General features: G+C 45.2%; 1 protein-coding gene across 1 annotated transcript in view; it reads right to left on the bottom strand.

Moving 5' to 3' along the window:
- The window catches only part of LOC139538042 (amyloid-beta A4 precursor protein-binding family B member 3-like), a 32,788-nt gene that overhangs the window by 5,769 nt on the left and 12,991 nt on the right, over positions 1 to 14,028 (bottom strand). The window contains exons 2-6 of the mRNA XM_071339956.1: positions 7,670 to 7,857; positions 7,469 to 7,542; positions 6,007 to 6,058; positions 5,296 to 5,442; positions 4,859 to 4,986 (exon numbers count right to left, since the gene is read on the bottom strand). Coding sequence (XP_071196057.1) covers positions 4,859 to 4,986; positions 5,296 to 5,442; positions 6,007 to 6,058; positions 7,469 to 7,542; positions 7,670 to 7,857 — 589 coding nt within the window. The remainder of the gene's footprint in view (positions 1 to 4,858; positions 4,987 to 5,295; positions 5,443 to 6,006; positions 6,059 to 7,468; positions 7,543 to 7,669; positions 7,858 to 14,028) is intronic.

The following is a 14,028-nucleotide window of genomic DNA, read 5'->3' as shown; positions in this document are numbered from 1 at the left end:
AGATGGGCTTCCCTTTTGGCATCGAAGGTGGGCCCACAAACGGTAGGGTGGGATCCTTCCTCTCTATTAAATCTCAGGGAACCACTCAAACAGATTGGCAGTCAGTGCAGGCCACTTTGTCCTCTGATCTTGTCTACACAGCATCTCGCCACCACGTCACAAAGAAAGAGTGAATCTGCCTGCCTTCATCTGAGGCCGTGTGTGTATACAATACTCTGTATTCTGACCAGGGTGGAATGACAGCTATTTTATGACCGACGTAGCCGGCCCTAGCCTTTTGGGGGCCTTAAGCAAGATTTGGTTGCGGGGCCTCCCCACCTAGCGAGCAAAACCTTTTAGAGGCCCCCCTCTTGACAGAGGAGAGAACATTTGCCATTTTAAAGTACATTTCGTGCAATTCTACACAGTTCGCCATGGGGAGTAGAGAAAATGTTGCAGGTTTAAAGCAAGCTTTCATGCAATTCTACTCATTTTGCCATGGGGCAGAGAGAAAAAATTTGTAGTTTTACAGCTAATTTCTCCATTTACCATGGAGTGGAGAGCACAGAAGGTTGGTGGCACCTTAATTGGGGAGAACGGGCTGGTGGTAATGACTGGGGCCAAATTAGTGGTATTGGTATCAAATACATGGTTTCCAGGTGTTTGATGCCATTCCATTTGCTCCGTTCTGGCCATTATTATGATCCGTTCTTCCCTCACCAGCCTCCAGAGTGGAGAGACATTTTTAGTTATAAAGCAAATTTCCTGCAATTCTACAAATGTTACTAAGACTTATATGTCATGTTTATAATAGCTGAGTGAGAGTAACTAACACAATCAATAGGGGCCCCCTGGAGGTCAGGGCCCCTGGGCACATGCCCTGCACGCCCGATCGGTATTCGGCCATGATTACTACAAGTTTAGATAGCTGGCTAGACTAACATACCAATAAAAAAATTGTTAGCTGATATGGCTAATTGAGTGACTGTCAGTGACTGACATAAGAGAAAAACTGCTGATGCACAAACAAATTTAGAAATTGCACCTTGTGAATTCTACTATTCTAACTCTGAACAGTAATTTGAGAGTGGGGGCCCTTAGTGACCGCTTATGTCGCTTATGCTTGCAGCCGACCCTGCATAATACACATCTTTCGTTTGGGTGTAATACAGTAAAAGCGAGTAGTAGAGAAAGTACTCACACCTTTACTTTCCCCCAAATAAATTGTGTTACAGCCTGAATTTAAAATGTATTAAATTATGATTTTGTGTCACTGGCCTACACACAATACCCTATAACGTCAAAGTGAAATTATATTTTTAGAAATATTTAGAAATTCATTTAAAGTTAAAAGCTGAAATGTCTTGAGTCAATAAGTATTCAACCCCTTTGTTATTGCACGCTTAAATAAGTTAAGGAGTAAAAATGTGCTTAACAAGTCACATAATAAGTTGCATGGATTCACTCTGTTTGCAAGAATAATGTATAGCTTCTTAAGGATCGGACTCTTTTTTCAATTTTCGCCTAAAATGACATACACAAATGTAACTGCCTGTAGCTCAGGACCTGAAGCAAGGATGTAATACTACAAAGATACATTCGTCCTTCCTAATTCAGTTGCCGGAGAGGAAGGAAACTGCTCAGGGATTTCACCATGAGGCCAATGGTGACTTTTAAACAATTACATAGCCTAATGGCTGTGATAGGAGAACACTGAGGATGGATCAAGAAAATTGTAGTTACTCCACAATACTAACCTAAATGACAGAGTGAAAATAAGGAAGCCTGTACAGACTAAAAATATTCCAATACATGCATCCTGTTTGCAATAAGTCATTAAAGTAAAACTACAAAATCTTAAAATTAACTTAACTTAATTAACTTAATGTCCTGAATGCAAAGTGTTATGTTTGGGCCAAATCCAACAAAACACATTACTGAGTACCACTCTTAATTTTTTTATTTAATTTTTTAATTTTTAATTATTTTTAAAAAGATTTTACCCCCTTTTCTCCCCAATTTTCGTGGTATCCAATCGCTAGTAATTACTATCTTGTCTCATCGCTACAACTCCCGTACGGGCTCGGGAGAGACGAAGGTCGAAAGCCATGCGTCCTCCGAAGCACAACCCAACCAAGCCGCACTGCTTCTTAACACAGCGCGCCTCCAACCCGGAAGCCAGCCACACCAATGTGTCGGAGGAAACACCGTGCACCTGCCCCCCTTGGTTAGCGCGCACTGCGCCCGGCCCGCCACAGGAGTCGCTGGAGCGCGATGAGACAAGGATATCCCTACCGGCCAAACCCTCCCTAACCCGGATGATGCTAGGCCAATTGTGCGTCGCCCCACGGACCTCCCGGTCGCGGCCGGCTGCGACAGAGCCGGCCGCGACTAGCTAGCGCTGCGATGCAGTGCTCTAGACCACTGCGCCACCCGGGAGGCCTACTCTTCATATTTTTAAGCATGGTGGTTGCTGCATCATGTTATGGGTATGCTTGTCATCGGCAAGGACTAGGGAGAGCTCAGCACAGGAAAAATCCTAGAGGAAAACCTGGTTCAGTCTGCTTTCAAACAGACACTGGGAGACAAATTCACCTTTCAGCTGGACAATAACCTAAAACACAAGGCTTACCAAGACGACATTGAATGTTCCCGGAGTGGCATAGTTACATTTTTGACTTAAATCGGCTTGAAAATCTATGGCAAGAATTGAAAATGGCTCTTCAACAATGAACTTGACAGTGTTTGAAGAATTTAGTCATGTGTAATGTGCAAATATTGTACAATCCAGGTGTGCAAAGCTCTTAGAGACTTACCCAGAAAGACTCACACCAAAGGTGATTCTAACATGTGTGTTAGAAGGGGTGTGAATACTTACGTAAATTAGATATTTCTGTATTTCATTTTCAGTAAATCTGTAAAAACATGTTTTCACTTTGTCATTATGGGGTATTGCATGTAGATGGGTGAGAACAAATATATATTTAATACATTTTGAATTCAGGCTGTAACACAACAAAATGTGGTATAAGGCAAGGGGAATACTTTCTGAAGGCACTGTATATGGGGAGTCTTTGTCACAGCGAAAGGTGCGACTGTGCAGTTTAACTCAGGCTGGCACAATAGAAAGGAGTGTGACTTGGCAGAGGCTCAGGGGATCTGATCAATTGGACACGACCCAGCAATCTCTCCTGGTCCATTCGTCAACAAAAAAAAGCCCATTCAACTGTAGTAGAAAACCAGTAAGATGAATTTACACATTGATGCGTCCTCCACTTGGCTCTCAAAGGAATGCAATCAATCAATCAATCAATCAATCAATTTTATTTTATATAGCCCTTCGTACATCAGCTAATATCTCGAAGTGCTGTACAGACACCCAGCCTAAAACCCCAAACAGCTAGTAATGCAGGTGTAGAAGCACGGTGGCTAGGAAAAACTCCCTAGAAAGGCCAATCACTATTGCTTCTAATTGATTAAAATGCAGTTTGAGCTGAATTTACCTCAGGTAGATAATACCATTATGAATCTCACTTTAGAGATCAATCATCAGCAGTAATAATTTGGCAAGACAACAGTTTGGGATAGTACTGAGTGGGCATTTGTTGTGAGACAAGGACAGAACAGCACATTGCATAAGAAACAAGGGTCACTACAAGTCGAGAAGGAAATGGACAGGGGTTCCTTTGAACATGCATGAGAAACAGGGCAGGCATTCACATACAGTACATTACATGTCGGCAGAAGCACGTTACATTACCGATGAGACGCTAGAGCACGACTACAGAAACTACACAGAAACCTACCGAGGCACCAAGCGTTCACTTGCGACCATGGTGCAAGCTGTCAAAGTCACAAATGGCACGTCAACAGGAAATGAGTTGACCAAGAAGAGAGTGATTACCTGTCTCTGTTTTCATGAGTGGCAGTTAAAAAAAAGAAAGAAAGTTCATTATTACAACTACTTCAAATATGAGACAAAACTGTTGCATTGGTTTACAACTATGATCATAACACAATATAGCGTACCGTGTGTAAAAAATGTTGAGCCCATATATTGACTTATTTTCAGTAGTTTCAGTCTTGGATTTTATCAAATCCTTAGCGTTTTCTATCGTTGTCACGTTTCTTCCTCGGGGCTATTCCATTCTACTTAGATGTAGTTCCACTGACACTGCCATCAGGTCAATGCCTGAATGTTCTCCAACAAGAGCGTAGACGAAAATATAGCTGCCCTCAAATCCACTCAACATGAGCTCCCAGTGTATTACAATGGGCCATAAACATCAGTGACCCAGAAGAACTAACCTTACCAAAGGCTGTCTAGCCCATATAAAAACAATATCATATGAATCTCAATGGAATATCTTCACTCAATGGAATATTTCCATGTCATCAAGTATACACAATAACAAACACTTTGAACAGTCTTTCCTGACCTAACAACCCAAGAGCATTGTGCTTAGTTGGCCAGTTCACAATATTATACCGTATTTCAAAATGTAGCTACAGATATATTCATCTCTCGTAGACAGGATGGAACGTGTAAGGATAATGAGCAGCACTGGGTCCGTTGTTTGTGTTTTCGTCACTGATCATTTGTACATATCAGGACGGGGGAACTTCACGCGTGTGGTGAAATGAGCTACGGCTGAGAGTTGACTTTTGCGAGGGAGGAGACTTCGTAAACCGGAACTCCCCATTTCTAACACCTATGGACCCAGAAATAAATCACACAGCTGACCAAATAACGTGATATTTTCGTTCTGGGTTAACCGAGATTACAGGTACATTATATAAACACTGACCATAAGAAAGAGGGGGGGGGGGGGGGGAGGACTGGGGGTATTTGCCCATACGATCCCCCAGGTTGGCCCACCTGCCGTTGTTGCATCCCACGCCCCACACACGGATGTTGATGATAGGTTGGCAGTGGATAAGGCTGCGGTCCACTGGGTCCATCAGGCTAAGGGTGTCCTTCTTCAGCACCATCATCATGTCCTGGCCCTGGGAGAGACAGAGATGACAGGGTGGGGGGGGGGCTTCAGTGGGACTGCTTTATGGTGGCAGTAAGGGTAATCTGGCCTGCAAACTGCAAGCTCACATGTACTGGACCAAACCCAAGGTCGTATGAGGTACTGCGGATTCTCAAAGCTACTAATGGTTTAATTTAAAGGAGTAACGCACAATAAACAATTGCACAATGAGCCATGTACTGCTTGCCAAAATAGACCAAACTAAAACAAAACCTAATAAACAAGTAATGTTACTGTATTCTACTTCGCCACCCACCATTACTCCCCCCCCCCCCCTTACCTCTCCCCAGGCGCCTAGTGCATCGCGGCCCTCTGCCTTGCTGCTGGACAGCTGCTGGATGCAGTTATTGACAGCCAGACTGCTCTTCCCCGGGGTCAGCTCCTCCTCTGGGATCTCCACCCAGCCCAGGGAGCGCACCGCAAAACACTGACCAACACAACCACACCACACCACGCCAACAGGGCCCAGGAGGCAGCGGAGAGGAGTGGATGGTAGAGGTGAGGAGGAGGCAGAAAGAAAAGGGAATGAGCAGAGAGTGTAAGAGAGAGAGAGATGTGCATGGATACGCAGTGTTTTTCCGATCATGTACAGCATAAAAGGTTAAGTGCCTTCAGCATCTACAGTATATCGACATGATGCATCCACGAAATGCATTTAGAGACGTTCAATCAGTACTGCTCCTCACCGTGACTTCAAAGATAACTCTCAAATCCTTTTAGTGGACATGGTCTATGAACTCCTCTAAGAGCTGTCTAGCCTGGGCCAAAAAACAACTATCAACCAGGGCTTGCATAAAAAAAGGTGTCCTCTTTTAACCCTCAACGAACACATGATGGCAAAGTTAGAGTTCTGATTCGGCTAGAATGTATGAAAGAAAACGTTTTACAATAAGCTGACAGAAATGGACAAATCTGGTTTTATGGATGTTATTGGTCAGAACATGCTGTTCTGCAGAAGGAGAGGGATTTGGACATCGTTAGCCCACTCTACCTTGGAGTCAGGATCCATGTTGGTGCAGAAATAATCGTCCTGCCAGGAGATCCTGTGGGAGATTAGCAGAACAGTCAAATTACATGAAGGATTACCACCACGGCAGCCCAAATGACACGGTAGCCTTTTCTGCATCCCTCACTGATGCCCTGGATGATGCTGTGTGGAATATTGTGTTATATGTCACCATCTAGTCCTTTGTTGATCTGTTTGTGTTTGACTTTGAAAGTAAAGCCCTTGCCTGCCACTGATGGAAACAGCTGTTGAGGGCGGGTGGATGATAAAAACAAACAGAGAGCTGGTTTGATCACCTCATGCGGACTGTCTCAGAGGTGGAGTTCTCATTAGCCCTCTGATACAGCTGACTGGAGACAATCACAATGGCTGCTATTCCTGCAACCAGGAGCCCACTGAGTCAAGACTCTCCCTCCCTTTCCATTGCACTCTTTGGTGAAGCAGAGTAGGATATGACTATGTCCATTATAAGACCTATGGATTTCTTGATCCTATGCTCAGTGAGCCGAGTTTCACTATTCTCCACAATCTCTGCCCATACAGAATGTTGACACTCCCAGGTGTCAAATGCATCCTGATTCTACACATAACCACTGCAGCAGAGACTGTGTTTATTGGTGGAGTCATCTACCTCTACATGTTACAGGACACAGTGCCCCTCAAGGGGCTGCCAGAATAACTCCTGATAATTGAATTGTTGAGTGCTTTTACCCTTAGTGGTAATAGCAAGGCAACCATATGTACTGTTAAAGAACTTATGAACAACCATCAAGGCGATATGACTAAACAGGTTGTACCTCGCTTTATGCTAAAGAAACCTTAGAATACTGGTTTGTGTGACAGATGGTTAAGACTTATCTTCAGGCACTCTATTGGACAGATTTTCTCCCCGTAATTGCCTGTATGTGTTCAGATTATGGTACAAAGGCTGGACTGTAATGATATGACGTAGTTTGGTGCAGAACTAGGACCTTAAATGGTTGTCCCATCTGCACACGACGCCTCAGAGAACTTATCCATTACCAATAAGGCAGGGGACAGATCTGGCCTCTAATCAGAACACAGAGAATGGAATAATGGGTAGTGTTCCAGGAGGCATAGGGATATGTGGTCTGCCACATTCCCGGGCTAGTGAAGCCATCATGAGCCCTTTTGCCATCAAACAGATTCAAAGAGAGAGAATACATTCCATGCACTAACCCTCTCATTTGATTACACAATCAATGTCTTTTATTTCAAAGAGCTCCCTAAGCATCCCGGATCTGCAGGTGATACAAATGTGCCTCATCGACCCATTAACCTTGTAGAATAACTTTGGCACAGAGCTTAATTGTGTAGTACTCAATACTCTACCATGGATGGCCTGAGCGAGTTTGTAACAAGGCTACAGTGCTTGTGAAGGTGAGTGAGTGTTGGTGTGGGTCTGCAGAGGATTTTGAAGGAGTACCTGTCATTTACGGAGGCCACTGGGCTCTCTGTCAGCCTTGCCCTTGATCCACGTCTGCCACCAGCCTCCAGGCTCTGGAAAATAGGACATGAGACATTATTAGAGGTGTGATCCTTTCCTCTCTGATGAAACCACATTCAGTATAAAGCAGCCAAAGTCAAAGAGCAGGACTGAACTGTGTTTTGAAATTGAAACCCTAACCTTGAGGTCCGTGGCAGCGATGCCATTGACGGCGCTCTGGTCCTCCTCATTGCTGTAGGATGGGTGCTGCCATTGTGTGGTGCCTGTAGGCACGTGCCAGTAGTAGGTGCCAGTGCTGTCCCGGATGGTGCGCCACCCTGACGGCAGGTCAGTGTCCAGATCAAGACTCGGGTCAGTCCAGATGTTGTCTGAAGAACACAGAACAGGCAGGGATCACAACGATGAGAGGCGAAAGTAAGTACGCTTAATGAATAAGTACCCATGACCAATATTACAGTGCATTTGGTGTCATATGAATTAAGTGATGAGGACGATAATAGTTTCAGATCAATATTTCATTATGTTCATAATGGTAACTGGCTGTAGCATAAAACACAGCTCTGAGGTCCATCGTACCCAGGGGGCTGCATCCCATAGGCATCTAGCGTTAGCCTCACCCAGTCTAAAGCCACACGGCTGACCTTACTCTCCACAGCCCCTGCCACACGAGACTGGCTGAGGACAGCAAAACAGATCCTCGTGAGATCATCTGGCAACATGCCAATTCTGCCAAATGCCAGATCGGAATTCAGAGCAGTCCCTCTGCATCACAGCTGGCTAGCTACAGTGTCTGAGGCACGACTCCTTTGTTTTCGCCTAACACTGAATATGTGATGGAACAGCTTTGAGTTCGGGAAAGGGCAAATGATTATGTAACGCACTCACGAAAGTGACAAAATCTGCACATTAACTCAATGTGCTGAGCTCGAAGGGAGAGCGAGACGAATAGAGTGGTGGTAAAAAGAAATAAGAAGAGAGAGAGAAAGCAAGAAGTGGGTCAGTAGTAACACGAGGGGGCTGTGTCCCAAATGGTACCCTATTCCCTATGCGGTGCACTACTTTTGACCAGGCCGCATAGGGAATAGGGTGTAATTTGGGACACGGCCGAGGTCACCTGGGCACGGGCGTCTCTCTCACAGCCGAATGCCACAGTGGCTGTGTCACCCTCAACCCGGGGGCACAGAATGAAAATAGAGAGGCTAAATCAAGCATGCAAAAAGCACTTATGCCTATTTTTCTTGATTTAATTCTGGTCTGTCATTTGTGTGTGCGTGACCCAAATGAAATTTGACATGATTTCATGCCTTGTACATCTCATCCCCATTCATCTGGCTTTTTAACCCTGGTCACCCCTGTGTCTGGCAATGAAAAACAACACCACGCATCCCTGGGATAAATAGTGTGAGAAGATTATACCCAGGAACAGATCAGCTGAACCCTGCTACAGGGAGAGACAAATCAATAAGAGACAGCAGTGTTAGAGAGAGATGGAGGCAGAACTCTTCGGTCTTCGTGGATGCTTCTATAGGCGGGCGGGCGGGCGGGCGGGCGGGCGGGCGGGCGGGCGGGCCTCCTGGGCTTGGATGACACTACTATTCAATACATTTCACAGTCTGATTGACGGGTCAGTGCACCATCTCTGGGGCGTGATGAAGCTGTGTGAAGAATTAGAACTCATCCCAGCCCGGAGGACGAGGCCTCCAGAGGAGACAATTCGGCACAGAGTTCTCCTACTGCAGACTCCCTTCTCCCATTATTGATATTATAACCAGTGAGTAACACAGGGGAGGGATTCTAAGACCTAGCATCCGTGGGACATAGTAATGCATGACAGTTTGAAAGAAATTGATATTTTCTGCTTAAAAAATTGAACGGTAAAGTATACTTGTCACAAACGACTACTGTATATCACAATGGCTGATGCGGTCAATGGTCATACCAGACTAGAGTAGAGCGTTACTCCCAATTACGCTCCTTAAGATCAGAACAAAGTCTCGGAGTCTATATGATGTCGCCTAGTCCAAATCCTTGTTGCAAAGGTGCGAGTCAGCTCCTAATGCTGGGTTCTTACCGTTACCCCGGGGTTCTTACTTCTATACTGGGTTTTTACTTCTACGGTGGGTTTGTAGTTTAAGTCAAGCTATTTGGTATTATCTAACCTGACACCAGGGCTGATGGGTAATCCTCATATCACAAGACCTCAATGTGAAAGCATAAAACATAGCGAATCGTCGTCTTCCATGCAACTGACCCCATTCACCAAGATAGTGGCATGCATCCTCTCCTAGATAGCAACATCGTACCGCTCAGACGGCCAACTGTACAGAGTGGACGTCCAGTCCTTCTGGGATCTATGGAAGACTACGAGGGACTATGAGAGTTCCAATAGCTCCAATCATGAACCGATCAAACATTCTTCTGTTCCCCCATCGGCTGCAGCAAAGCCTTCTGCTGACAGGCCATAAGCAACGACCGCCCAAATGACTTTTTTAGTGTTTAAGGCTGACTAGTTATTGTGTTGTCAGCATCGTGTGATGAAGCACACTTGGGGACAGCCACTAAAAGAACAAAGCTTGGGTAAATGGAAAAATCTATCATGTAGTCTCCACTGTAAAATGATTTCCAATAACAGATGAAATGTGCCGTGCAATTCCTATGGTAAGCGAATAGTATTGATGTAACTATTTTGATGTTGACACAGTGCACAAAATAGCCCTCGTTTACAGTTTGCATGGATCTGTAATGGGGGATTTCCAAGTAAAAGGACCCCATAAGCACTAACATGTGAAGTTCAAAACTCATGTCAAATGAAAGCTACATGTCTATCTTTGAGAAATGAAGGCATATATACATTTTTCAAAAATGTTCTATCCTAAATATTAAGACAGACCAGAGGGTGTAATAAAGGCAGAGATTTAACGTGCCCTACTCATCAGTGGCACCTGCCAATAGTCCTTTAACAGGTCAAATTTGCTCACAAACTTTGCTGCTCCGACTTGATCAATGCAGTCCTCCATCCGAGGAAGAGGAAATTAATCTGGCTTAGTGACAGCGTTTACCTTACAGTAGTCCGTACAACATCTGTTTGTCCCATCCGGTTTACTGACCAAGATACAGGGAGGAGCCCAACTGGAGAAAGAAGGCTCTGCTATTTCACTCTCCAGCATGTACCTGGCCTCAGTATCCAGACAACGCAGTTTCTCTGAAGAAACTCTATAGAACCGCTGACGAATGGGGTCAGCATCCCCAACGTCAATACCGTGTTCTATTAAGTTTGTACGTGTATCCGAAAACAAACCTGGAAATCTCAGAATCAGACCGACCATCTCTTCCCGCCCATCAACAGGTAGATGAGCGAGAAGGCCGTCTAAAATATCTAGTGTCTCTGAATTTTTCTACCCTGCAGTATGCAATCGTCGGAACCAGGAACATCTTCCTCCCCATGCACGGACCTAGCATGACAAGAACCCAGCGAAATAACGGTATCGGCCAAAAGAACAGGTTTTACCGTCCTCTGTAGACTCCCACTGTTCAGCCTCAGAGGAACGTGCATAATAGGGTTTTAACAGATTTACAAGGCACAGTTGGTGTGCTTTTCGCCGTTCTGGAGTGGCAACTAGATCGTTTTGCTCAGTGCACTGGCGCACGACCGTATATGGACCTTGAAACTTGGCTTGAAAAGGAGAACCAACAATTGGCAGCAGAGCAAGAACCTGTTCACCTGGACTAAAGTGACAAGGCTCAGTTCGCCGATCAAATATGCCCTTCATCCTCTCCTGTGAAGATGATAGCTTCTCTTTAGCCATTTCACCAGCGGCGTACAGGTGTCGCCGGAAATCACACACATAAGATAACAGGGACTGAGGGGGCTCGGGAGACTTCCAGTCATCCTGGAGAACAGATAGAAGTCCACGCACCCTATGTCCAAACACAAGGTCATTTGGACTGAAACCCGTGCTCTCCTGTGAAACCACCCTAGCGGCTAACAGTAACCAAGGCAACCCCTCCTCCAAATCCTTATCCATCTCAGTACAATAAGCTCTCAACAAAGACTTAAGTGTTTGATGGAAACGTTCCAGTGCTCCTTGACTTTGCGCGTGATAGGCGCTAGACAAATTGTGTTTAATATGGAGCTGTTGGAAAACCTGACCAAACAGATTAGAGGTGAAATTAGATCCTTGATCACTCCGGATGACCTTAGGATTCCAAACAGTGAGGTAAACTGAGTCAAAGCTTTTAGCACAGACTTAGTGGTGATAGACCGGAGAAGATAGGCAGCAGGAAACCTAGTGGTCTGACACAGCACAGTGAACAGGTAACTACTACCCTTTTTAGAACAAGGCAGAGGACCAACACAGTTAATAATCAGATACTCAAAAGGTTGGCTGAGTACAGGAATAGGAAACAGTAGTACCGGCTTAATAGCTATATTAGGTTTACCAGTTAATTGGCAGGTGTGTTGATGAACTCAGAAACATCCCTCTTTAACCTAGGCCAAAAGAAATGTCTTAATATGCAATTGTAGGTTTTCCACACACCCACATGTCCAGCAACGTCATCGTGGGAAGTTGTCAACACCAACTCACGAAGCTTAACTGGTACAACAACCTGACTAATAGCCTCCCCCACAAAACAACTACCATGAGACACCCACTTCCTCATCAGGACATCCTCTCGGAGAAAATAGCCATGGGCGACATTTCCCAACTGTTCCACGGGTACGCAACTCTTCCAATATGTGGCATCCCGTTGCTCCTTGATTAGATTGGAGCGGAGTACAGATAACGGGATAACAGGGAAAGTAGTGACAGATTTCTTCGTGCCATTCTCATTAGCCGGCGCAGTGACCAGGTCGCCGTGGCTCATAGAACGCGTCACTGCACACGCAGAAAACACATCTGGGAAACTCTGCGCACTCTCATCAGGAATCTCTACAAATTACGGCTTAGCTGAAACCACTAGAGATGGAAACACGACAGGCCATACACGCTCACCAGCCAAGTTATTCCCAAGGATACGTCGATACCCTCAATAGGCAACGAAGGACGCACCCCCACAACAACCTCACCTTTCACCAGTCCACAATCCAACATCAGTTTATGCAATGGAACTGACAGTGTTCAAACCTATTCCCCTAATTAGAACACTATTCCCCGAATCAGTCTCAGCAGAGAAGGGTAACACAGACTGACTCCAACACAAACGACTCAGAGGCACCTGTGTCTCTCAGGATCTTCACTGGCACTAGGTCGTTACTTCCTAACATAGACACAAAACCCACCGTAATAAAAGGTAAATAGTCAGGGTCAATATGGACTTTCACATGCCCCTGGGCCTGAGACAGTGTGTCAGGAGTGAACTGATGTGGGACAGGTGCTGCTTACGCCATAGGCTTAGATTTAACGTAAGCGCTGCATTTACCCTTAGCCCTGAGAACCGGACAGTCGTTTTTCCAATGACCTGAACCTTGACAGTAGTGACACTCTTGACCAAAGTCAGCTTTACCACAGGAGCCAGGCTCAACCCTAGTTGAATGAAACTCTGCCCGTGAACCAGTATCTCGGTGAGCGAGGCTCAAATCTCTCCGAACGCCCCCACTCATTCCGAATACGGGGCTCTTCAAAGACACTTTTGTGAGTCAAAACATACTCGTCCGCCAAAACCGCAGCCTCAGCGACAGTCTTTACTTTTTGTTCGTTAATGTACGCGGCTATACGATCAGGGATTGTGTCCTTAAATTGCTCTAGCATAATCAGATCACACAGCCCTTGGAAAGTCATAACTGCAGAGGTGGAACACCATCGATTAAACTGTGAAGATAACTCTCGCACAAACTCAACATGAGTTTGTTTATCATCCCTTTTTAAAGTTGTAAATCGTTGGTGGTAAGCCTCAGGAACCAATTCGTAAATCTGTAACAGCCATTTTAACCTTATCATAACTGACACTGTCGGCTACACGAAGATCTAACTTCCCACGATCATGCTCTAGCTTCTCACGGTCGTGCTCTAGCTTCTCACGGTCGTGCTCTAGCTTCTCACGGCCGTGCTCTAGCTTCTCACGGTCGTGCTCTAGCTTCTCACGGTCGTGCTCTAGCTTCTCACGGTCGTGCTCTAGCTTCTCACGGTCGTGCTCTAGCTGTAACAGAAGCAGTTCTTTCTGCTGTTCAAAAAGAAGACTAGTAGGGCTAACAGATGGAGCGGCTATTGTAACAAAACGGGGAGACGAAGAGTCCTCAGCAGAGGCTGCCCTAGTGGTAACTTCAAGAATACCACTCTCCATCAGATTGGCCTTCAATATCAACCTAACAGAATTTGACATTTATCACTAATTTCAACCTTGTAGTGTTCAGCAATCTTCAACAGCTGTTCTTCAGTACATAATTCTAACAGTTCCTCTGAAGGAAAGCGAATGAACTCGTCTACGTAAGACGCCATAGTCACAAGTAAATACAAAAAAATGAAATCTTGCTCTTCCCCTCTGCTGAACACACCAGACCACAGAAGAGATGAGATATATGGAGCTTCCACAAAACCTAC

This window comes from Salvelinus alpinus, chromosome 13 (genome assembly GCF_045679555.1).
Source record: "Salvelinus alpinus chromosome 13, SLU_Salpinus.1, whole genome shotgun sequence".
In the NCBI taxonomy this organism is placed as follows: Eukaryota; Metazoa; Chordata; class Actinopteri; order Salmoniformes; family Salmonidae; genus Salvelinus; species Salvelinus alpinus.
This window is presented reverse-complemented; position numbering and strand designations above follow the sequence as displayed.